Source organism: Mustela nigripes, chromosome 6 (genome assembly GCF_022355385.1).
Source record: "Mustela nigripes isolate SB6536 chromosome 6, MUSNIG.SB6536, whole genome shotgun sequence".
Classification (NCBI taxonomy): domain Eukaryota; kingdom Metazoa; phylum Chordata; class Mammalia; order Carnivora; family Mustelidae; genus Mustela; species Mustela nigripes.
Genome location: NC_081562.1, coordinates 36,436,308 through 36,461,443, shown reverse-complemented (window position 1 = coordinate 36,461,443; position 25,136 = coordinate 36,436,308). Strand labels below are relative to the sequence as shown.

The 25,136-nt window shown below is 35.6% G+C and overlaps 1 protein-coding gene and 1 pseudogene across 1 annotated transcript in view; one reads left to right on the top strand and one right to left on the bottom strand.

The window, feature by feature from the left end:
• The window catches only part of METTL25 (methyltransferase like 25), a 126,315-nt gene that overhangs the window by 100,371 nt on the left and 808 nt on the right, over positions 1 to 25,136 (top strand). The window contains exons 9-11 of the mRNA XM_059402388.1: positions 8,458 to 8,551; positions 23,368 to 23,442; positions 24,020 to 24,091. Of these exons, the coding sequence (XP_059258371.1) occupies positions 8,458 to 8,551; positions 23,368 to 23,442; positions 24,020 to 24,091 (241 nt within the window). The remainder of the gene's footprint in view (positions 1 to 8,457; positions 8,552 to 23,367; positions 23,443 to 24,019; positions 24,092 to 25,136) is intronic.
• Positions 12,841 to 13,685, bottom strand: LOC132020108 (large ribosomal subunit protein eL6-like; annotated as a pseudogene).

The window sequence follows — 25,136 nt, the reverse complement described above, 5'->3', positions numbered from 1 at the left end:
TAAAATCAGGCAATGTGATGCTCCCAGTTTTGTTTTTCAACATTTCCTTAGCAATTTGGGGTCTTTTCTGGTTCCATACAAATTTTAGGACTGTTTGTTCCAGCACTTTGAAAAATGCTGGTGGAATTTTGATTGGGATGGCATTGAAAGTATAGGTTGCTCTGGGCAGTATAGACATTTTAACAATGTTTACCAATCCATGAGCATGGAATGCTTTCTCTCTTTTTGTGTCTCCTTCAGTTTCTTTCATCAGTGTTCTATAGTTCCTCCAGTACAGATCCTTTACCTCTTTGGTTAGGTTTATTCCAAGGTATCTTACGGTTCTTGGTACTCTAGTAAATGGAATTGATTCTCTAAACCTATTTTCTGTATTTTCATTGTTAATGTATAAGAAAGCAACTGATTTCTGTACATTGATTTTGTATCCTGCCACATTACTGAATGCTGTATGAGTTCTAGTAGTTAGGGGGTGGAATATTTTGAGTTTTCCATATAAAGTATCATCTCATCTGTGAAGAGAGAGAGTTTGACTTCTTTCCAATTTGAATACCTTTTATTTCTTTTTGTTGTCTGATTGCTGTTGCTAGGACTTCTAGTACTATGTTGAACAACAGTGCCAAGAGTGGGCGTCCTTGTCATGTTCCTGATCTCAAAGGGAAGGCTGTCAGCTTATCCCCATTGAGGATGATATTCGCTGTGGGTTTTTCATAGGTCCTGGCACAAACACAGACACAAAGACCAGTGGAACAGAGTAGAGAGTCCAGATATGGACCCACAACTCTATGGTCAAATAATCTTTGACAGAGCAGGAAAAAATATCCGGTGGAAAAGACAGTCTCTTCAATAAATAGTGCTGGGAATATTGGACAGCTATGAATAGAAGAATGAAACTCAGCCATTCTTGTACACCATACACAAAGATAACCTCAAAATGGATAAAAGACCTCAATGTGAGGCAGGAATCTATCAAAATCCTAGAGGAGAGCATAGGTAGTAACCTCTTCAACATTGGGCACAGCAACTTCTTTCAAGACATCTCTCCAAAGCAAAAATGAACTTTTGGGACTTCATCAAGATCAAACGTTTCTGCACAGCAAAGGAAACAGTCAAAAAAACAAAGAGGCAACCCGTGGAATGGGAGAAGATAATTTGCAAATGACACTCCAGACAGGACTGATATCCAAGATCTATAAAGAACTCCTCAAACTCAACACTCAAAAGAACAGATAATCACGTCAAAAAGTGGGCAGAAGACATGAACAGACACTTCTCCAAAGACATACAAATAGCCAACAAACACATGAAAAAATATTCATCACCATTAGCCGTCAGGGAGAGTCAAATCGAAATTACATTGAGATACCACCTTATACCAGTTAGAATGGCCAGAATTAACAGGGCAGTAAATAACAAGTGTTGGAGAGGCTTTGAAGAAAGGGGAACCCTCTTATACTGTTGGTGGGAATGCAAGTTGATGCAGCCATTTTGGAAAACAGTGTCGAGATTCCTTAAGAAATTAAAAATAGAGCTACTCTATGACCCTGCAATTGCACTACTATTTACCCCAAAGATACAGATGTAATGAAAAGAAAGGCCATCTGTACCCCAATGTTCATAGCAGCAATGACCACAATCACCAAACTAGAAAGAGCCAAGATGCCCTTCAGCAGACGAATGGATAAAGACAATATGGTCCATATATATAATGGAATATTACGTCTCCATCAGGAAGGATGAATACACAACTTTTCTATCATCATGGACGGAACTGGAGGAGATTGTGCTAAGTGAAGCAGAGAGAGTCAATTATAGTATGGTTTCAATTACTTGTGGAGCATAAGGAATAACACAAGACATTAGGAGAAGGAAAGGAAAAGTAAATTGGGAGAAATTGGAGGGGCAGACGAAGCATGAGAAACTGTGGACTTGGAGAAACAAACTAAGGGTTTTGGAAGGGTGATGGGTGGAAGGATAGGTGAGCCTAGTTCTGAGTATTAAGGAGGGCACTTATTGCATGGAGCACTGGGTGTGGTGCATAAACAATGCATCTTGGAACACTGAAAAATTTAAATTAAAAAAAATAAAGTACTGAAAAAACTGAATTCAGTAAAGTTGTAGGATATTAAATCAGTGTACAAAATATCATTAAGTTTTTACACACTAGCAATGAACTATCAGAGAAGAAAATGACCCCATTTGCAATTGCATCAAGATGTATAAAATAAGAATAAATTCAGCCAAGGAGACAAAAGACCTGTACACTGAAAACTATAAGATGCTGTTATAAAAAATTCAAGAATAATGCTCATAGATTGGAAGAATTAATATTGTAAAAATGATCAAACTACCAAAAGCAATCTACAGATTCAATGCAAGCCCTATCACAATTCCAGAGGGAGTTTTCACAGAAATAGAAAATAATCTTAAAATTTGTATAGAATGGTAGACAAAACCCTCTTGTGAAAGAAGAACAAAGCTGGAGGCATCATGCTCCCTAATTTCAAACTGTATTATAAAACTATAATAAGCAAAACAACATGGTGTTGGCATAAAAACAGGCACTTAGAACAGTTGAACAGAATAGAGAGCTCATGGATAGACACCTATGCATATAAGGTCAATTAATTTATGACAAAGGCAGTATGAATATCAATAAGGAAAAGATAGTCTCTTCAATAAACCTGGACTGTCACATGCCAAAGAATGAAATTAGACTACCAGCTTACACCATACACAAAAACCAACTCAAAAATGGATTAAAAACTTAAATGTAAACCTGAAACCATACAACTCTTAGAAGAAAACATAGGCAATAAACTCCTTTACATCAGTTTTGGCAGTGAATTTTTGGATCTGATTCCAAAAACAGAGACAAGAAAGGCAAAATCAAGTGGAACTATATAAAACTAAAAAGCTTCTGCACAACAAAGGAAATGATCAACAAAATAAAAAGCCAACATGCTGAATATTTGCAAGTCATATATCCAAGGAAGAGGTTAATATCTAAAATATATAAAAACTCATAGAGCCCAATAGCAAAAATACAAACATTCCAATTAAAACATGGGTAAAGGATCTGAATACACATTTTTTCAAAGAAGAGCTACAGATGGCTGACAGGCATGTGAAAGAATATTCAACCTCACTAATCATTAGGAAAATGCAAGTCAGAACCACTGAGATATCACCTCACACCTGTTAGAATGAGTGCTACCAAAAAGACAGGAAATAACAAGTGTTTGTGAGGATATGGAAAAAGGGGAACCCTGTGCACTGGTGGGAGTATAATTTGGTGCAGCCACTATGGAAAACAGTATGGAGGTTCCTCAGAAAATTAAAAGCAGAGCTACCATGTGACCCAATGATTTTATTTCTGGGTATTTATTTGAAGAAAATGAAAACATTAATTCAAAAAGACACCTGCATCCTTATGTTTATTGCAGCATGATTTATAATAGCCCAGATATGAAAACAACCTAAGTGTCCACTGATGGATGAATGGATAAAGAAACATACACAAATGGAATACTACTCAGCCATAAAAAAAAGAATGGGATCTTCCATTTCTAACAAAGGGGATGGACCTTGAGGGCATCATTATACTCATTGAAATTAGGTGGAGAAAATAAATACTAATATGTGGAATCTAAAAAAGGCAAAACGAATCAAAACAACACAAAACAAAATAAAACAAAAAAACAAGCTAGAAGATACACAGAACACACTGGTGGTTGCCAGAGAAGAGGCAGGTAGGAAGTGGTCAGAGTGGGTAAAGAGGGTGAAAAGGTACAAACCTTCAATTATAAAATAAGTAAGTCATGGGTATATAATGTACAGCATGGTGACTGTTGTTTATTAATAATAGTTCTATTATTGCTTACCGGAAGTTGCTAAGAGAGCAAATGTTAAAAGTTCTCATCAGCAGAAAAAAAAAATGTTTTTCTTACTATGTATGGTGCATATTAACTAGACTTGTGATCATTTCACAGTGTATACAAAAATCGAATCATTACCTTGTATACCTGAAACTAATAAGATGTTATATGTCAAGTATACCTCAATTTTTAAAAAAGTATAAATGCTAGAAACAGAAAATAAGATTACCTAATTACTTCTTTCTCATTTTGCTTATTTTCTTGTTAACTAAAATAATGTGCAAGTGACACACAGTTTTAGAATATCTGAAACATTATTCTAAAAGTTTAAGTGTAATTGTTTATAGCCTAAGATGAGAAGTAAACTTTTTCATGGACTTAAATAACACCATTTTACTCTATTAATTTTAATTGTGATTGAGCATTTAATATTTATGTTCAAACTCAATAATTTATAGAAAACTCTTGATTTTATAATCAGTCCTTATCTGGAAACTTTCTAAGAGGAATAAAGTATCAAAGAAGGAATTTCATGGTATAAAAATCTCTTCAAACACTTAGAAAGCAGGGGAAATATATACACTTTACTCAGTTATTCTCTTTCATAATGAGTATGGTATATAGCTCTACAATAAATATTATAATTTTTGATACCATTATATATTACATAATTTCATTTTGATTTTTCTATAATCAAATAGAAAAGTTATAAGCCAGATTATAATAACTGGCTCATAAAATTAAAACTAGTTACTTAGGGGCACCCGGGTGGCTCAGTGGGTTAAAGCCTCTGCTTTCAGCTCAGGTCATGGTTTCAGGGTCCTGGGATGGAGCTCCGCATCAAGCTCTCTGCTCAGTGGGAAGTCTGCTTCCTTCTCTCTCTCTGCCTGCCTCTCTGCCTACCTGTGATCTCTGTTTGTCAAATAAATAAATAAAATCTTTAAAAAAAAAAAAACTAGTTACTTAATCTATAATGTGTTGCCAAATTGAAGCTAGGAAGTCTGTCTTGTAAATTTAAGAGTACTTGAAGAACATTTCCAGCAAAATTTTATGTTGTGAATCTCAAGTCTTTCAGTATCTATTAGCATAAAAAAGGTACAAAATAATTTATTTCATAAGTATTTTGTAGTGATGGAGAAACTGGATTTTGTCATTTTCTGTCCTGCATGTGCTTGTTTTCATTTATTTAGTATATATCTACTTCACATGTTCCTGAAATTTCCTACACTAATGTTGCCTCTTTGGAAAGTGCTACATGTAAACCATGTTCTTGCAATTGTATTTTTGGAAAAGCGTGTGGGTGGTGTTGGATTCACTTGAGTAGAATTTTAATTAGATCTACTGCATTCACTTTTATTAAACGAAAGAATACTAATTCCTTTTTAGCATGCTGACCGTGCTTTATTCTGACAGAGGGCTCTCTTTAAATTTGTTCTTCAAGTCCCATCATTTATCTTTCAGAAATAGTCATGTCACTTTTCTAACTTCAAAATGTTTGATAATTCTTCTTTATATTCAAACAATAAAATATCCTTATTATGGCATTCAAGGCCATTTCTGCTTTGTCACTAAGGTCCTTTGCAGCCTAACCCATCACCCCATTTTTCTTCCCTCTGCACCCGAAGCAGCTGCCCACGCACACTGTCCTGGCACCCTGGATTATTCATCATCTCCCATGCAGTTAACTTTAAATCTGCTGTATTTCCTTGGAGTTCCTCTAGCTACATGGAATATCCTCCCCATTTCTGCCACCCTTTCCTTCCACAGCTTCTGGTAGGTAAAATCTAGGCGCTCTTTAAAACCCAGTTTAGAAGACATCTCCATGGTATCTTTCTTTTCTCTTTCTCACCCTCTTCTCCCATAGGACTTAATCAGTGTCATAGTGTCAAAGTTATAGGACTTTGCAGTTCTGATCGAACCTGATAGTACAATTAGTCATTTGTTTCTACTGCTCTACCACCTAGTGAGTTCCTCAGTGGCCAGTTTTTAGTTTTATTAAATGAAAAACGATGTATCATAGTGCTTAAGAGCATAGATTCTGAAAATCCTTTTGGGACTCCATATTCCCCTTCAACTATCTTTTATCTGTTCTTTTCTTTACTGGAAAACTTCTTGAAAATGCTGCTAATTTCTTTCCCTTTTTCTCTTGAATTCCAATCAGATTTTATTTCCATCACTCAACCCTTTCAGGGGCACTAATGACCCATGTTTCTAAATCCCATTGTCAATTCTCAAACATCTTACTTGGCCCTTATCAGTATTTTACATAATTTAACACTCAAGTGGGGGTCCTTTTTCTCTCATATTGTAAGCAAAGTCCTTCATAAGATACCTTTTTTCCCTTCTCCCCCCCACCTTTTTTGGCTTTATTTTTTTGATTCTTCTTGTTTCAAAGCTCTAATTGTTAGGGTGCCTTTTTTTTTTTTAAGTTTTTGGGTTTTTTTTTTTTTAAATCTGTAGTTACTACCTGATTTCATCATGGCTCATGGCTTTAAATTCCATCTATATGCTGATGAATCCCAAACTACAGTCCAGTTACTAACAGTCTTATTCTTCCCATTGCTCAGGCTAGAAATCTTGGAGGCAGTGTTGACGTCTCTTTTTCTCACACTGCCTAGATATAGTTCAACTATTTCTATAGTCTCTACCATCAAAATATATCTAAAATTCTCTTCTAACCATCCTCAAGGTCACCACCCTGATTTAAACCTCTCCTCTAGATTTTTGTAATAACTTCCTAAATGGTCTTACTGCTTCTATTTTCACTACCTATAGTAGGCAAGATATACATACCTATTAATATGGTATCTGTTACACGTAAGATACATATATATGTGTAGGAACTGAGAATTACACAAAAACTTATAAGAGATATAATTTCCTGGAACTTATTCCTTATACCTATTCAAACAACTATTATTTAAAAGCAATGATGGGGGCGCCTGGGTGGCTCAGTGGGTTAAGCCACTGCCTTCGGCTCAGGTCATGATCTCAGGGTCCTGGGATCGAGTCCCACATCGGGCTCTCTGCTCAGCAGGGGGCCTGCTTCCCTTCCTCTCTCTGTGATCTCTTCCCTTCCTCTCTCCTACTGTGATCTCTCTCTGTAAAATAAATAAATAAAATCTTTGAAAAAAAAAATAAATAAAAATAAAAGCAATGATGAAATAACAAATGAAGAAGGATTCAGGCTATAGAAAGTAGAAAAGATTATTGCTAGTTATGTTACCAAAGAGAATACGTAATTTGAACTTGTTTGTATAGGTGACTCTAGCTAAACGGAAGAAGAGAGTGAAGAACCTTATAATCTGTTAGAAAGTGAATAAATAAGCAAATTCACCAACACATAACTGTGGTGAATAATCTGAAACATTGAGTAGAGAAAACTGAATTCTGGATTATAATGGGAAAATGTGGGAATAGCCAGAAAATAGTGGGCCCTGATCACTTAACTAAGGAGTTTCAAATTTATTCCAAGAAATGGCAAAGGTATTGAAAAATTTTTGAGCAAATAAAAATGTTCCTCTAAGAAAATGTGACAGTGCAGGCAGAAATGAAGAGGACAGACTGCAGGCTTAAATAGTAAGTAGCTGTAATAATTAGGACTTGTGGTAATCTTAAATGGAATTGAGGTGGCCATCTAGAAATGGAGCTAAGAGAATATATTTGAGATATATTTCAAAAGAAGAATTGATAGACCTTCATGTCTAATTAGAGGAATTAATATTTATACTGCCAAGAGTGATAAGTGAAAATCTTAATCTCAGGAAACAAACTGGGGGTTGCTTTAGTAGAGAGGGGTGGGAGGGATGGGGTGTCTGGGTGATGGACATTGGGGAGCATATGTGAGTGCTGTGAATTGTGTAAGACTGATGAATCACAGACCTGTACCCCTGAAACAAAGAAAAGTAGTAACTGAGGTTTTATTCATTGTTTTTGATAACTTGGAAGTGGTGAATTTTTATTCTTTTAATTTTTTCTATATTCTACGTCAGTTGCAACCAAAATTGTGTGATGTGATAGTCTAGCATTTCATTATTTAAATTTAAAACCATCTGATGATATTTTGTTTAAACTGTGGTGAAAATCTGCAGGGCATAAATAAGATCAAGTCAGACTCAACTCAGCATATGGTGCTTTAATGGCTGGCACTGAAGGAGTTCTCTTTGCATAGCTGTTGAATTATCGCCATCATTAGCAGGTGTTGCAGTGAAATATGCACTATAATGTTGCCAGTAAAATTAAATGTGTTTTGTAGCATAATGGAAACTTTTGAAAGACCTATAGTTCTCTTTAAAAATTAAGCTTTTTAATATTGTAAGTTTACAAGTTCTTTCTCATAGTATTATCTTCAGATATTGTTTTACACTGCTGTATGTTGAAGGAATTCTCAGAAGCAGATCTTAAACACTTTATAATATGTAATTTTAAAATGTCTACAAAAATATTACTCCATTTTTGTCAAATCTGAAGCATGTGCCATATATATATATAGGAAGTATTTAAAAATATTTCATGATTGAATTTAAAATCATCTGTAACTTAAATTGGGAAATCTAAAAAGTGATTCACTTTTATTTTGCAGTGATCGGCACGTTGGTAAAATTTATTCCAAATCCTCTTCCTTTCCGGACTATGTGAGAAAGTCTCTAAAGAAGCTTGGATTAGATGAGTCCAAGGTCAGTATATGATTGTTGTTTTCATAAAAAACAAAACAGGAGAACTTCTAGGAGTAATGAATTGAGATGATACAAAATAATTTACCTTCTACTTTTCTCCCATTTGTGAAAAACGTCTAATTATATTGAGATCATACATCTCTAGAGAGACTCATCCTTAGGTTTATTCAGATACCATATACCAGTTCTCAAACCAAAACAGCTAAAAAGCAAGTAATAGAACAAATGGAAATTATAAGTAAAGCAGGAGTGATAAGACAATAAACTGCATTTATTTAAAGACTGTATAACTAATTAAAATAAAAAACCTTAAATTCAAAAGCCTTTTTGAATGGGAGAATATTGGAAGGTGGTGACATCATAGAGGGGGCCCAAGCTAATAATTGAGAAAATAATGTTGAAGATAAAATGGTAAGCTGGTTGGCTAGTAGTAATAAAAATTCTAACCCTGAGAAAAAAACAAACTTTCAATTCAGAGTTATTTAACAAAGTATTAAGTTGAACTTGGACCACTCTGGTATTTGGGGGTTTTGTGTTTCTTGTTCTGGGTTTTTTGTTTGTTTGCTGGGGAGGAGCAGAGAGAGAGGGATAGAGAATCTTAAGCAGGTCATGCCCAGAGTGGAGCCAGATACAGTGCTCCATCTCACAACCCTGAGATTATGACCTGAACTGAAATTAAGAGTTGGACACCTAACCAACTGAGCCACCCAAGTGCCCTACTCTGGTATTTTGAATTGATTATAAACTGAAATAAAGAATAAAATAGGTGGTTAAAGGAATGAGATGGATTTCTTGAAGAAGTAACACAGGTGTGATTACATTGAATCCCTAAAGGGTATTATTTAAAGCAATTAGACGGTTATTAATCAGATTCCTCCTGTATAAAATGGCTATTCAAAAGCATTTCGAACTCATGTGAGATTAAATGGGGTAATATATATAAAATACCAAGCACAATGTTTTTACATAGTAAATGCAAGCAAGATAGTATTAGTTTGTTTCATTTTTATATATAGTTTTTATTATATGTTATAGATATATGTTATATTAGGATATTATTTATTAATGTTATTTTAATATTAATATACTTTATGTATAGTTTTTATTATTCTGATCTTTGTATGTGTTTGACCAGTAATAACACAATTGATATGACTCTTGTCAATATTTTTATTTAGTCACCAAATGAAAATCCTTCTAGTCTTACATAAATGAATGAGAATAGACAACTTTTATCTTGATTATTTTACTTCTGGGTTTTTTAAAAAATATTTTTAATAAATCAGACTGGTTTTTCTCCCAATCAGTCTTATTTAATGTGCATCTTTATTCCATATCTCAATTTTATATATTGCAGTAATGTCAAGAACACAGACCTAAGCATTATTTTCACAGATGAAGAGCTAAGTTTTTACTTAAACTAAAAATATATTATCCTTTGCCAAAAACTAAACAGCAAAAATCCAGAAAAAAATGTTGCTTATCTTTCCTGATAGCTTTGTCTTTCCAAATTTATCTTTAATAACCATAGTAATTATTCCTTCATTTACTTATTATAGGACTGATAAGAATTTTTTTAAGGGAAAGAGAGAGTAGGGTGTCAGGGGAGGGTCAGGATGAGGAAGAATCTGAAGCAGACTCCTCAGTGAATGCAGAGTCTGATGTGAGGGTCAGTCACCTGATGCAAGGCAACCCTAAGATTATGACCTGAGCTTAAACCAGGAGTCAGATGCTTAACCAACTGAGCCACCCAGGCACCCTTGACAGGATTATTAATTAATAACTAATATTTACTAAGCACTTGCTGTGTGGTAGTTATTGTGCTAAGAACATCACAACATTATCTCATTTGCTCTTTACAGAAACACTTATGGTAGATCCTATCATTATCCCCAATGTAATGATCTAGAAAGAGAGGTATAAAAAAAGGCAAGTCATTTTCCCAGGGTCAAGGAGCCAGCAAGTAGTAAAGGTGGATCTTGAGCACAGATTCAGCTAACATCAAAACCTCAGCTGTTAACCACCACTATACTGAGAAGTGAAATGTAAAACAAGAGATAAAAAGACTAAGGTACATAGGTATCACCATGTAAAATTAGTCTTAAATTATTCTTTGTGTTAGTTAATAAAGGCAATAGTAGTGCCCTACTGATTTTTTCATAATACTGTTTAAGCTCATTAAGAACAAATATGTCGGACAAAAAGGAACAAGAAACCCAAGGTGGAACACTTTGGGGGAGGAAGGTACAGAACAACGTAATAACAACGTACAAATACTTAAAATCATGTACTGGTGAAAGGTAGGAGACAGATGAGTAGGTGCTTTGGGGGTGGTGGTTTGGTTTGCATTTTAAGCAAGAGGAATTCAGAAAGTTTTATGTCAGGTCAGAGTTAATTGGAAAGAGCACAAAACCAAAGTTGTGTTTTTGATCCAATACAAACTCCTAATATTTCTCTCCTGCATCATGAAGTATCAATGCTCAAATTAAAGTTTTGACAAACTCAGTAAAAAGAAGTTTGTATATGGTTTCATTTTAAAAATGAAATTAATTTTCACATGCAAGTAGTAAAAAGTAAGCACTGAAAAATATCAAAACCCTTTAAGTTTAAAATGTTAAATATACCTCAGTACTTAAAAGATCTTTGACTAAATTTATTATCATTTATTGATAAACATATGTTCGGTGTGTGGTGAATGCATTGATGTGTTTCTAATCTTTTTAAGCAAATCTCTTAATATTCAAAACTATGTAGTTATAAAGTATCTAGAAAATCTTTTAATGTGCTCTGGATATATTTTTAGTTACAAGAAATCATGTTAAGAAGTAAACTTCATGGTATGGAAGTAAACGGAAAACATTCCCAAACAAATTATCTTTCCAAAGGAAACCAGAGCTCCATGTTCTAGATATATAAGTGGCTTATGCGCAGCTTAAAAGCTTAGTCCATCATTCCTGTAGTCAGTTGTTGAAAGATAGCATTGGACAATTCTCTTAGAGCAGGATTTGGCAGCACTATTGACATTTGGATAAGTCTTTGTTATGGGAGGCTGTCCTGTGCATTGAAAGATATTTAGCAGCGTCCCAGATCTCTACCCACTAAACGTCGGCAGTAGCACCCCACTGGTATTAAAAAAATATATTAATTAAAAGAAAGAGCTAGTCTCCAGACATTGCCAAAAATTCCCTGGGGGGCAAAATCCCCACTCCCCACCTCCAGTTGAGGTCTACTGTCTTCAAGCATTTGTCATCTCAGTGATGAAATTTGCAGTCATCTAACATTTCCATTATAAATCCCATATATTTTTTTAAATGGCATTTTACATGTTACACCAAGAAACACAGAGAGAGGAAGTGGGGGAAAATCAATGATTCTGTTCTTATATTTTGAAGACTTTTTATTCAAAACAGTCCCCTCCTTGATCTTTCATTTGTATAGCTCTAACTGCTTATAGAAATATTGTTAGTCTATGGACTATAGTCTATGGACTCTGAAAAACAATCTGAGGGGTTTGAAGTGGCGGGGGGGGGGCAGGGGGAGGTCGGGGTACCAGGTGGTGGGTATTACAGAGGGCATGGATTGCATGGAGCACTGGGTGTGGTGAAAAAATAATGATACTGTTATGCTGAAAATAAATAAATAAATAAATAATATTGTTTCAGCCCAGTATAAAATATAGGTCTATTTAAGCAGAGTGTTTAGATTCTGTAGTAAAGTTAAGCCTATCTCTATATAACCACTGAAAACAATAAATTTTGGCAGAACATCAACTACTTTGCATCAACAAGTAAACTGTTTATAATGAATGAATTTCTTAGAATGAAACTTTTTTTTTCCCAAGGTGTTTTTGTTTTTGTTTTTGTTTTGTTTCTTTGACAGAGATCACAAGTAGGCAGAGAGGCAGGCAAAGAGAGAGAGAGGGAAGCAGGCTCCCCACTGAGCAGAGAGCCCGATGGAGTTCCTGGGATAGAGCCTGGGATCATGACCTGAGCCGAAGGCAGAGGCTTTAACCCACTGAGCCACCCAGGAGCCCCAGAATGAAATATTTGAGTAAAATTATTGTAACGTTCAGTTGCTTCTTTGTAAAGTTTATTATCTAGAACTTGTGTGTTATATAATGAATACTCAAATAATTGAAGTTAATTTCACATATTGAGAAGTAAAAGACAATAAAACTGGTGATTTGATGGGGATGCTATGGAATGGGTAGAGCTGAAAAACTACTAACCTAAAACCTTAATGGAAGTAAGTAAAAGATAATTTATTTTTTTATTGGATCAATTATTTAATTAGGTTCCTTGTAAGAAATTTAGAACACCAATTTGAGGATAAACTCCATTTGTGAGAGAAATCACAGTGTAGATAGTCCTGAAGCTGAGGAACAGCTTTGATTTTTGGCAGAAGTTGCAAGTTCACAGCTTTCTGATCAACCTTGCACTGCTGTGAGTTCATATTTCTCCTTCTCTGTGTTGAAGATCTCACCTTTTTGCAGTCTGGGTTTACACAGCTGCTTCTTCTTGAAGCAAGCATAAGTGAGATGTTTTGGGATTTTCACATTGCTGATATCAATTTTGGTGGAGGTGGCAATGACAGATTTCTGGTGTGTTCTACACAGAGGACCTTAAGTGAGGGCCAGAGGTCCAGTCACAAGTAGCAAACCACTACTCAGTTGCTTCAGGGAAACAACCCTCTTGCCTCTGTGGCACCCAGTGAGGATGATCAAAATGGTCCCAGAAGTGATACTTGCTCACAGTTTTCTCACATGCTGCTTGAAAGGTTTTTTACTGTGGTTCAGCAGCTTTTAAGGTGCATCTTCAATCAGGTAATACCTAGGCATTTTACAAAGTTTAACCTTGGGTACCACCATTCTTGTCACCACCAGCTGGTTTAGTAACAGTAGCAAGAACCTTCTCCTTCATTTGCTTCTCAGCCCAGAATTCAGCTGCTGAATACTTCCTCTTATATATATGGCCTTTCTGCAATATATAGCTGATCAGTAATACCTGCCAATTCCTCTGACTAGGCCAGGGTTTCTCCTTTTTGGTGTCTTAGCCTTGAGGTTACCCTTCTTAACCTTGCCACCAGGATCAGCCTTCTTGGTTTCAGGTTTCTTCTCAGCTTTTTTACCTGCCATCTTTCAAGATAAGAAAGAACAATAAAGAATAGTTTAGAAAAATATTCTTAACTATGTTTCCAAAATGGAATAGCAAAAGGAAAACTTTTGAGACCAAAATTATTTATTCATCAACAAACAGTTATTTTGAAAAATCTCCCATGTGTCAAGAACAGTGTAAACTCTGGGGCTACAAAGATAATTAAGATATAATCCATTTAGAAAGAAAATAAGTAGTTACAATAAAGGGTGAACCTACAACAATAATAGACACATATATAAAGTAGGATGAAAGCATAGAGAAAGGAGTAACTCATTTTGCCTGTGAAGATTTCACAAAGGATATGTCATGCCTTTGTTTGGTCTTGAGGGAATGTATAGGAATTCAAGCAGACAAGGTGGGCAAGTAGGGAGCAAGGAATTCATTGCAGGTAGTGAGTGGGGGTTGCTTGTGCATCTCACACACCAATGTGAGAAACATGATTCTGAACTCAGCATGGCTAGAACACAAAGCCAGCAGAAGAGGGAGCAGTGAGAGATGAGGCTAAAGGAATAGGCACATTTGGAGAGGCCAAGTAAACTGATCTTTTGATGTTAAATCAGAGATTTATCAGAGCTAAGAATAAGCACCAGGTGATTTAAATATGGGTGAGAGGGTAGGAATTACTCCACCAGAAAGTCAACAAGTGTAGAGAGCTCATGGACTCTTCCATGTGTTGATATATCCATAAGTGATATAGATTGAATTCTTTTGACATGTGCATTATGCCTATAAGTAAATCCTGGCTGCTTTTTGCGATCACCATGGTAGTAATTGATTCACAGGAGAATCACCAAGGGATTAAAACCATTGAGTAAAATATTTGTGGGGGAACAGGGTATTTACACAGACTCACAGTACCTATCACAGATTGTTTATTCATTTCAAAAAGTAGATAAACCTTCAAAGTTAGCATCACCAGTAATGAACAAATGGACATCATCTGCCTCATAATGCAGTGCTTTGAAGAAGATACAGCATCACTTACATAACATTCCTGCCGAAAATGCATAACTTGAATCTACTCATGAGAAAACACCCAGGTAACTGACCTTTTCAAAACATGTCAGTGTCAGATAATGAAGGGAACCATAAACCATCAGGAAAAGGCAACCTACTGAGTGGAAGAAGATATTCATGAATGATGTATCTGATAAGAAGTTAACATCCAAAATAATAAAGAACTCATACAACTCAATATCCAAAAAAAACCAAAAAGCAAAAAACCAACAAGCTGATTAAAAAGTGGGCAGAGGCTCTCAATAGATTTTTTTTTTAGAGAAAACATACAGTTGGTCAGCAAGCACAGGAAATGATGCTCAACATTAACAACCATCAGGGAAATGCAAATTAAAACCGCAGTGAGATACCACCTCATACCCATTAGAGTGGCTGTCATCAAAAAGACAAGAAATAAAATCTGTTGGCTAGGATGTGGAGAACAGAAGCCTTGTGCCCTGTTGGTATGAATGCAAACTGATGCAATCACTGTAGAAAACAATATGAGGTCCCTCAAAAAATTAAAAAATAGGGGTGCCTAGGTGGCTCAGTGGTTGAGCATTTGACTCTTGGTTTTGACTCAGGTCATGACCTCATGGGTTGTGAGATCAAGCCCCAAGTTTGGTTCCATGCTGAGTGGGGAGTCTGCTTAAAGATTCTCTCCTGTCCATCCCCCCACTCACACACAAGCTCTCTCACTCTAAAATAAATCTTTTAAAAAAATTAAAAGCAGAACTACCATATAATCCAGCAATTCCACTTCTAGGTATTTATCTGGAAAAAAAGGGAAGTGAAAACACTATAAGACATATGCACCACAGTGTTCTTCACAGCATTATTTACAGTAGCCAAGATACGGAAGAAACCTAAATGTTCATAAATAGATGAATGAATAAAGAGCTATGGTATATATATACAATGGAATATAACTCAACCATTAAAGAGCATGAAATCTTGTCAGTTGCAATGTGCATGGACCTAGAGGGTATTGTGCTAAGTGAAATAAGTCAGACAGAGAAAGATAAATACCGGATGATTTCACTTACATGTGGAATCTGAAAAACAAATGAGCAAACAAAACAGAAACAGACTTGTAGATACAGAGGACAAATTGGTGGTTGCCAGAGGGAAAGGAAACAGGGAGATGCAGAGAATAGTTGAAGGAAATTAGGTGGCACAATCTTTCAGTTATAAAATATATAAGATACAGGGGTGTAATATATAGCATAGGGAATATGGTCAATAATATAACAATTTCATATGGTGACAGGTGGTAACTAGAGTTTTTGTGCTGACCATTTTGTAATGTGTATAAATGTTAAATTACTATGTTGTATACCTGAAACTAATAGCATATGGTATGCCAATTCTTGAATTTAAAAAATGTATCAATTTCATGAAAGACTAAGAAGACTTGAGGAACTGTTCCAGATTAAATGTGACTAGAAATACTAATGCCCCGTTCCAGATTGGATGCTTTAAAAAGGTGGGGGAGCACCTGGGTGTCTCAGTTGATTAAGTGTCTACCTTTGGCCCAGGTCATGATCCCACAGTCCTGGGACTGAGTCCAACATCAGGCTCCCTACTCATTGGGGAGCCTATATCTCTTCTCTGCCTCCCCTGCTCGTTTTTTCCTCTCTCCCTCTCTCTATCTCTCTTAAAAATAAATAAATAAAAATACTCTTTTAAAAATAAATATCTTTAAAGGGTAGGGGGTTATAAAAGGCATTATTAAAACAAATGGTGAATTTTCAACATAGACTATATAATAGATAATAATATTTGATCATGTTAAATTACTGAACTTGATTAATGCAGTCATGTAAGAGCATATCCTGTTGCTAGAATCCACTTGCTGATGCATTTAAGGATGAAGAGTCATGACGTCTGTAATTTACTTTCAAATGGATCAGCAATAATAACAATAATAAAGATGGATGGATGGATGGTTATAATGAATATAGCAAAATAGTAATGATAGGTGAGTCTAAATATAAATATAAATGTTGCACTTTCTGAAGCTTTAATTTAAAAAAAAAAAATTGGAAACCTGAAACCACTAAACCCAAAGGAAGTGAACCTCCCATAAAGTAAAAACAACAGAAGTTTTTGGAGAATTAAAATTTAGCCTGCATTAATATTGAGAAGGGTGGGAGCCAGTTAGGGAAGATAAATGTCTTCTGGTAAAGGACAGAAATCATTTTGGGTCTTTTTAGAGGCCTTTACTAGATGTTCTCCTCAGAGATACTCTGGCCCAGCCTAAGCCTGCCTCTCAGTCTGATACAAGTGTACCTTTGTGCTACCACTAATCTCATCACCCCTATTGACTGTGACTTACTTGCCGAAGCTGCTGGCTACCAGCTGTCAAAAGCCACATTTAGACAGATTCCTCACCTACTAATCAAGAATCCTTTTGCCTTACATAAAATATTAATCATTGTCCATATTTTGTAACTATAATTCTACATCTTAGGAAAACAGTACAGCAAGCATGTAGAACATCAGTATAGTTTATATTCAGACCGTTTTCTTTCTTTCTTTTTTAAAGATTTTATTTATGGGACACCTGGGTCACTCGGGCATTGAACATCTGCCTTCTGCTCAGGTCCTGATCCCAGGGTCCTGCAGTTGAGCCCTGAGTCGGGCTCCCTGCTCAGTGGGGAGCCTGCTTCTCCCTCTCCCGCTCCCCCTGCTTGCGTTCCCTCTCTTGCTGTCTCTCTCTCTTTCTCTCTGTGAAATAAATAAATAAAATCTATTAAAAAATAAATATTTTATTTATTTGAGAGAAAGTGAGAGCAAGCATGAGCAGGGCGATGAGGCAGAGGCAGAGGGAGAAGCAGGCTTCCCACTGAGCAGGGAGCCAAATGCAGGGCTCAGTCCTAGGTCCCTGGGATCGTGATCTGAGCTGAAGGCAGAAGCCTAACCCACTGAGCCACCCAGGTACTCCTTAGACCATCTTTTCTAATGCTTCTTTTTTTTTTTTTTTTAAGATTTTATTTATTTACTTGACAGAGATCACAAGTAGGCAGAGAGGCAGGCAGAGAGGAAGGGAAGCAGGCTCCCCGCTGAGCAGAGAGCCCAATGCGGGGCTCGATCCCTGGACCCTGGGATCATAACCTAAGAGAGAGGCTTTAACCCTCTGAGCCACCCAGGTGCCCCTCTAATGCTTCTTTATAGAAAGGTGTTCCACATTAGAATTCATACGTTAATGAACTTGATTTTTTCCTATTAGAAAATAGCTGTGAAGGATCCCATTTTAATAATTTTTTTAAAGATTTTATTTATTTATTTGACACAGAGATCACAAGCAGGCAGACAGGCAAGCAGAGAGAGAGAGAGAGAGAGAGAGAGGGAAGCAGGCTTCCTGCTGAGCAGAGAACCTGATGTGGGGTTCGATCCCAGGACCCTGAGATCATGACCTGAGCCAAAGGCAGAGGCCTAACTCACTGAGCCACCCAGGCGCCTCTTAATAATTCTTTTTCAAGTGCCATAGCAGACCATCTCTTTATTATTTGTTTATAGATTGTCAGTAGTTAAAAATACCATGGCTGTAAAACATCTTGTATAATGATTTTGTATGCCAAGTTCTTCCAGTTCAGGAAGGAAGGAGGGAAGAAAAAAGTTCAGAACAAAATTAATTGGAAGGTTATCCTGAACTTTCAGTGGACCTTGGGAGAAAAAGAAATCATAGGTCAGTGATTTGGAGATCACTTTTCTGGGAACTGTGTAGTAATTTATTCCCTTTTCCAGAAACTCAGTAGTTCTGATCTCCCATATCAGGATCTGAGAGCTCTGAGGACTTTATATTCTTGCAAGAATGTCATTTCTATATTTTTTATCTAGTAGAACAGGTTGACGTATGTGATAAGACTATAACTTTCAGCACTTTGTTCAAGTGTTTGAGCAGCTCAGATACTTCTTTAGGAAACTTTTGGCCCTCCTTGTAGGCACATGTGCAGTTCATTTCATGCAGTCAGGTAAGTACTAAAGAGCTGGGGGAACTTTTGATGGAGTCCTGTTTGGAAATCAGAAAGTGCATGAGCTTTTTTTCCAAGTGCAAATCCAGACTTCAGAAGTCTAACCATGGCAGCAGATAGGATTTGTCCAGAAAACTGTTCAAATCCTTGCCTTTGCTTCTGTTACCCTGATGTCATCACTGTCGTGCAGCACAGCTTCCTCTTCAGACTTTAAATTTCTAGTTTTCCCCTTTGTTCAGTTTTCGTGCTTTTTTTCCCCCCTTCTCATGAGCTAGAGATCATGTGACCTGTCCAGTGTGTTTTTTGGATTCTCAGCAGAGTTTTAATTCTTAATGGTGAAACCCTAGTCCTTCACCTATTATACCTTCTAATTTTATCTCAGTTAAGCCTCATTACTTCAGAATCTGGCCTGGAACCCCACAGCAGCTGCAGATGAATTACCTGTAGTATCTCATGACTGTCCCATGATTTCTTGGTCTTACCTCAGTAACAGTAAAGAACTTTGAACTAAACCCCACTCCCCACCTTTTTTTTTTTTTTTTAAGATTTTTATTTATTTGACAGAGAGAGACACAGCCAGAGAGGGAACATAAGCAGGGGGAGTGAGAGAGGCAGAAGCAGGCTTCCACTGAGCAGGGAGTCTGATGTAGGGCTCGATTCCAGAACTCTGGGAACATGACCTGAGCCGAAGGCAGACACTTAATGACTGAGCCACCCAAGCACCCCTCACTCCTCACTTTAATGCACATACTACCCTTCCAAATTCTAGATACCCAGCCCCTATCTTTTTTCTTGAATTTTTTGATATGAGTAAAGCTGACACCCAGTGTTCTATTACTCTCAGGTATACAGCATAACGATTCAGCTTCTTTATATGTTATGCTGTGCTCACTCTAAGTGTAGCTACCATCTGTCACTATACAACACTATTACAATACCGTTGCCTACATCCCATATGTTGGACCTTTATTCCAGTGACTTCTTCATGCCATAACTGGTAACCTGGATCTCCCACTCCCTTTTACCCATTTTGCCCATTCCCCCCCCCCAGAAACCATGAGTTTGTTCTCTGTATTTTATAGGTCTGATTCTGTGTTTTGTTTGTTCATTCATTTGTTTTTTTAGATTCCACATATGAGTAAAATCATGGTATTTTTCTTTCTCAGTCTGACTTATTTCACTTAGTATGATACCTTCTGGATCTGTCTATGTTGTCATAAATCTCTGTATCAAGTCACATCATTGAGGAACTATATATTCCACCATTTACAACTCTATGCCTACAGTAAGTCATCCTTGTAGGGATGCATTATCAGAATTACGATCAAATTGTTTGCTTTTATTATGGTTTTAAGAAGGAAGATATGTGGTCATTTGCAAAAAATAAAGATTTACACAGGTTTTCTAAGTAATTCGTGGGAGGCTATTCTAGGAATACATATACTTAAAAGAAAGACTGAGATCTCTTGGCTTCACAAAAGCTAGGAAGGTGATATACAGCCTAGTCTCCTCAGAATGTGTTTTGTTAATGAGAGCTCTACACTAACAGATATTTCACTCTCTGTTGTAGGTAAATTTTCTCTCCAGATTTTTGCTTATTTATAAGTTATTTATTGATGCCTCTGCTTTCCACCTGCAGCAAACTTTGTATATCACTTTTATCACTTCCCCTCACTGCACAGCCTACTCTCTCCCTGACCCAGAAAAAGAGGATCTAGTTGATTCATTTGATTGCTTTCACAGCTGTTTGGGTAGAATTTTTATAAACAAACACTCTAAATCAAATAAGGTGAGAGAGGTAGAACGGGGGAAACTGTACCTGCAGGAAGATTTTAACATAAGTTGTAGCCTGGGAGTCTTTCCTGAAAGAGGGATAGGGCAGAAACACATTAAAATGGGGCCTAGGTTTTAGAGGCATTCAGAGTCTTAATGTATTTTGTATGAGGATATTTTTGAACATTCAGTAAAGACAATATTTCAAAACTTTTTCATATTATCTAGGTTCTGTTATATAATAATCTACATGATAATTTAATTTTTAATGATAGGACAATCTCTTCCAGAGAACACTTAACTTATTTCTTTTTTGCCTTAGCTATCAGGAGGCTCAAATGTACATTTATACTTGATTCCAGCAGCTGTCCTTAGCAAGGTGACTTTGGTGTCATGCTTTTCTCCTTTTAATTGTCCACCCTTGAGAATTTATCCTTTCTTTAAGGCCCTACCTTTGATATGTTTTTATGCATCATATAAAGAACTTCAAATTATCTTTGAAAATGAGCATACTATTAATAATGAAGTGTCCTGTAACTTATGATTGTATAGATTTGTAGCCATTACATTTGGTAAAAAACAAAACAATTAACAATTATACTTTCAAATTGAGATCAAAAACAGTATGTCAATATTATATGTAAAAGCCACACTTAATAACATTTTAAGGGCAAATGCACAAGAACCAGTAAACCAAAGCTGGACACTGTAGACTGATAAACTGTTGTTAGCTGAAGTCCCTATTTTAATCAGAATTCCTTAGTTTTTACCTAATGCCTTTTTAGTTCCACAGTCCCATCCAGGATGTCACACTGCATTTAGTCCTATTGGTTGTGACAGTTTCTCAGACTTGTCTTGTTTTTGATGACCTTGAGAGTTTTGAAGAGTACTGATCAGACATTTTTTAGAATGTTCCTTCACTTGGATTTGCAGTTATTTCCTCATAATTGGACTGGAGCTAAAGGTTTCTGAGAGGAAGACTATAGCCATCTTCCTGTCGTATCAAGGGTATCTGTTTTTTTTTTTTTTTTTTAAGATTTTATTTACTTATTTGTCAGAGAGAGAGGACAAACAAGAGGAACAGTAGGCAGGTGGAGAAGCAGGCTCCCCACTGAGCAAGGAGCCAGATGTGGGACTCAATCCTAGCACCCTGGGATCATGACCTGGGCTCTTAACTGACTGAGCCACCCAGGCTTCCCTCAATGTATCTGTTAATATAACTTACCATCATTGATGTTGACATTGAGTACCTGGCTGAGATAGTGTGGACTTTAGCTAAAAACAGTGTATCAATCTCTAGTGTCCAGCTTTGGTTCATTTAAACAACGGACTTCCATTATTTTTTAGAATCACACAAAACTAACAAATAGAAACCAAAACACAAACACCTTCATTAACAAAATCAGAAAGCATGTTTAATCTCAAATCATGTGTATTATGAATGCAGAAGGATACCAAGAGAAAATTCCGAGGGTGACAGGTCACTGACAAAACCAATAAAACACAGTTCTCTAACATGGAATATGCTGAGGAGCCAAGTCAACCGTTCCTAGTTTGGAACAAATGCAGCTGATGACCAGGGTAGTGCTTCCCAATTTAGCATAAAAGAGAAACAAAGAACACTGGAGACCCCGTGGAATCACATTGAAAAACCATGTTTATAGGAAGCAATGTGCTGGTGAAGCAAGATTTTTTAAAAAGTGTGAGCTCTTAGTTGTCCTGTAACTGCTGATCTCAGATGGTGGGAGAGAAGTAAAGACCAAAGAAAGGCTCTAATTCAAATACACACACAATTTTGTAAGATGAGAATTTCTGCTGGCTTGAAGTTCAGACCTGGATTCAGTTCAGTATACACTAGTGCAAAAATTTGGTTCAGGAGGTAGTCATTTGATTGAAAGATGGGCAAAATTTTAAAAAGGATTGGGGAAGGAGGTATAATCTGCTTGGGTTCTGTATCAAGGGAGAAATCTTCTCTGCAAGGCTGCACTAGAAATGGAAGAGACAAAAACTTTTCACTGTTACCTTTTTGTACTTTCAAAGTTCAAAAGAAATTGAATGCAATAAGAAAAAGAATAAAGGCTTTGAAAAAATAATAAATTCATTTAGACATCTGCAAAAAAATCTAAATACAAAATCCTTTCAGATTTTTTACTCCTTTTCATCCAGTCTTTCATTTGTTTTGACCATATGTAATTTCACAGCAATTTCTTCTGATGGCTTTCCTTTATCATGCCTTTCAAAAAGGCATCCAATTTATAGAAAAGAAACTTCTGCTTTTGCATTAGTATTTCATTAGTTATGTAATACTTATATCAAGTTTAGACATGAATACAGTTGACTCAGTAAAGATAAAGTTCAGCTGGTGTGAACAGAAGCACGTGTATTTTTTAAAAAGTGACCACAAGTGTTCAGTGTACTATAGGCATCCTGTGTTTTGGAGAAAAATCAGAAAGTAATGCTTGTTGGTGGATTGTTAAGTGGATGTTAGAGGAAATTACCTTAAATGTGAACATATGTCCTTATTGTGTTCTTGTTGCCTTTGAAGATTATTCTTTAGGACATATAGACACATTTTAAATCTTTAATTTTACTGCAAAAAATGTTTATTGAGCTTCTGTGTACTCCAAGCATAGAAACAAGTGAAAGTAGATATTTCATCTATTTACTAAAATTAAACAATAGTAATAGGATGTTACTGCTGATTTTATTTATGATATGCTAAATAAACTAGGTACAGAAGATATCAATGAAAGAACTTTGTTATATTGACTTGCTTTGTGCATATCCTTAGAGTTCTTCAGACACCGAGGTTTGTTTTAAATTGTTATGTTGATTTTACTTTAGGGGTTATGTTTGATAAGGAAAAAACTTGTTTAACTGTTGTTAAATTTCTTGTTGTTGTTTTATCTTGAAGCTGCCAGAAAAAGTTATAATGGACTACTACGAGAAGTATAAGCCTAGAATGAATGAGCTGGAAGCTTTTAATATGGTAAATCTCAGAATTAAACCTATTAAATTGGATATGTTGCTAGACTTGAATAGGGTTCTATTAAATTTTATTATGGGACCAACCAATCTATGTTGTTTTTCTCTTACTGCAGAAAAACCCTTTTGGATCATTTCCTATTTCAGAACTATATTAGGTGTCAGTAATGTAATAAAGAGAACACATGGTAGATTTCTCTTAAAGTGTATCATAAATGCACAGAAAGAAATTTCAGAGTTCTTTGAACACATATTGGTCTCAATGCAGTTATTTCACAAGCATTCCTTTTAATGAATTTTACTTTTAGTACCTTTGAAAGCTCTCTATCACATATGTAGGACTGACTGCCTTTGGATTCTACCTCAAAGTCATCCAAAGGACATTCTTTTCCTATTATCATTAAAGAAAAACTTTTCATCTCTGCAGTATTCATTTTCTGAAGATATACAATTGGTATTGGAGATTTGGCCTTACATAAATTTCTGTAGATACATTTTCTTGAACATAAGTGTTAAGCTAGTTTTGTTTTTGTTTTGTTTTTTTTTTAAGTTCTACCATCCTATCTTATTCTTTCTTTTAGTTGAAAGTTGTTCTGGCTCCTTGTATAGAGGCATTGATTCTTCTAGATCGACTTTGCTACCTAAAAGAACAGGTAAATTATGATATTTTAAAATACGTAATAAATATCTTCATAAAATCCAGTAAATGGACCCAATTATATCTAGAGTAAGTTTCTTTGACCTACAACTAGTCAGATAATTTTTCTCATTATATTTTTGAAGTTTAAATATTCATTCTATCTCTTTTTAAACATAAACATATGTACAACAGATGTTTTCAGCAAGGCTTCTTTTATAAAAGCTTATATTCTTTTAATTGTATGGTAATTCCTATACAATAGGCAGTACACATAACCATCATATATGACATAATGTATAGCTAAAATTAATAAAGGCCAGATATAAAAGATAGTATGTATATTTTCATTTTATAAGAATTTATCTTTTAAATCACTTTTGGATTTTGGACATATGCACTCCACAGTAAAAAAACTTCTTCTGACCAGTGCAAATTACTTTTGTTTTTTTTCAGTCTTGTTTTACCTTTGTTGAATGCCCCCCAAAATTGTTTTCTTGGTTATCTTTAGGGAAAATACTTTTTTGCAGATTTTACTCTGGCTGTGATCAAAACAGTTATGTGAACTATTTAAATTAAAGTCACACATGGATTCAGTCTTAAGTTTCCATCATCAGTGCTTTATTTTAACAATTTTATTTTATCATAGTGGGTAGTTTTACTTCTTCAACAGGCCATTTGGAACAAATGGATTTTAATAAATTTGCTTTTGTTCTAATTTGTATTTTTATGGAAAAAGGCAATTTTTAAATACTTGGATATGTTTACTTTCTTAAGCTGCCAACTAACTTAGAGTCACTGGAAGTGTTAGTTTTCCAAATTTGTAGGTGACAGAATCAGGCCTGTTTTACTAGGTACTCCCTATGTCCCTTTTCAAAACAATTTCCATTGACCTAAATAAAATAAGTAAGTGGTTAAAAAAAAATAAGTAAATAAAATAAGTAAATGGTATGCATGAAGATTAATAGATTGGTAATGAAGTAATAGAAATCATATTAATTTGTTAGTACTTTAAATATTTAAATAGTAACATTTTAAATAAATAATATTTAATTATAAGA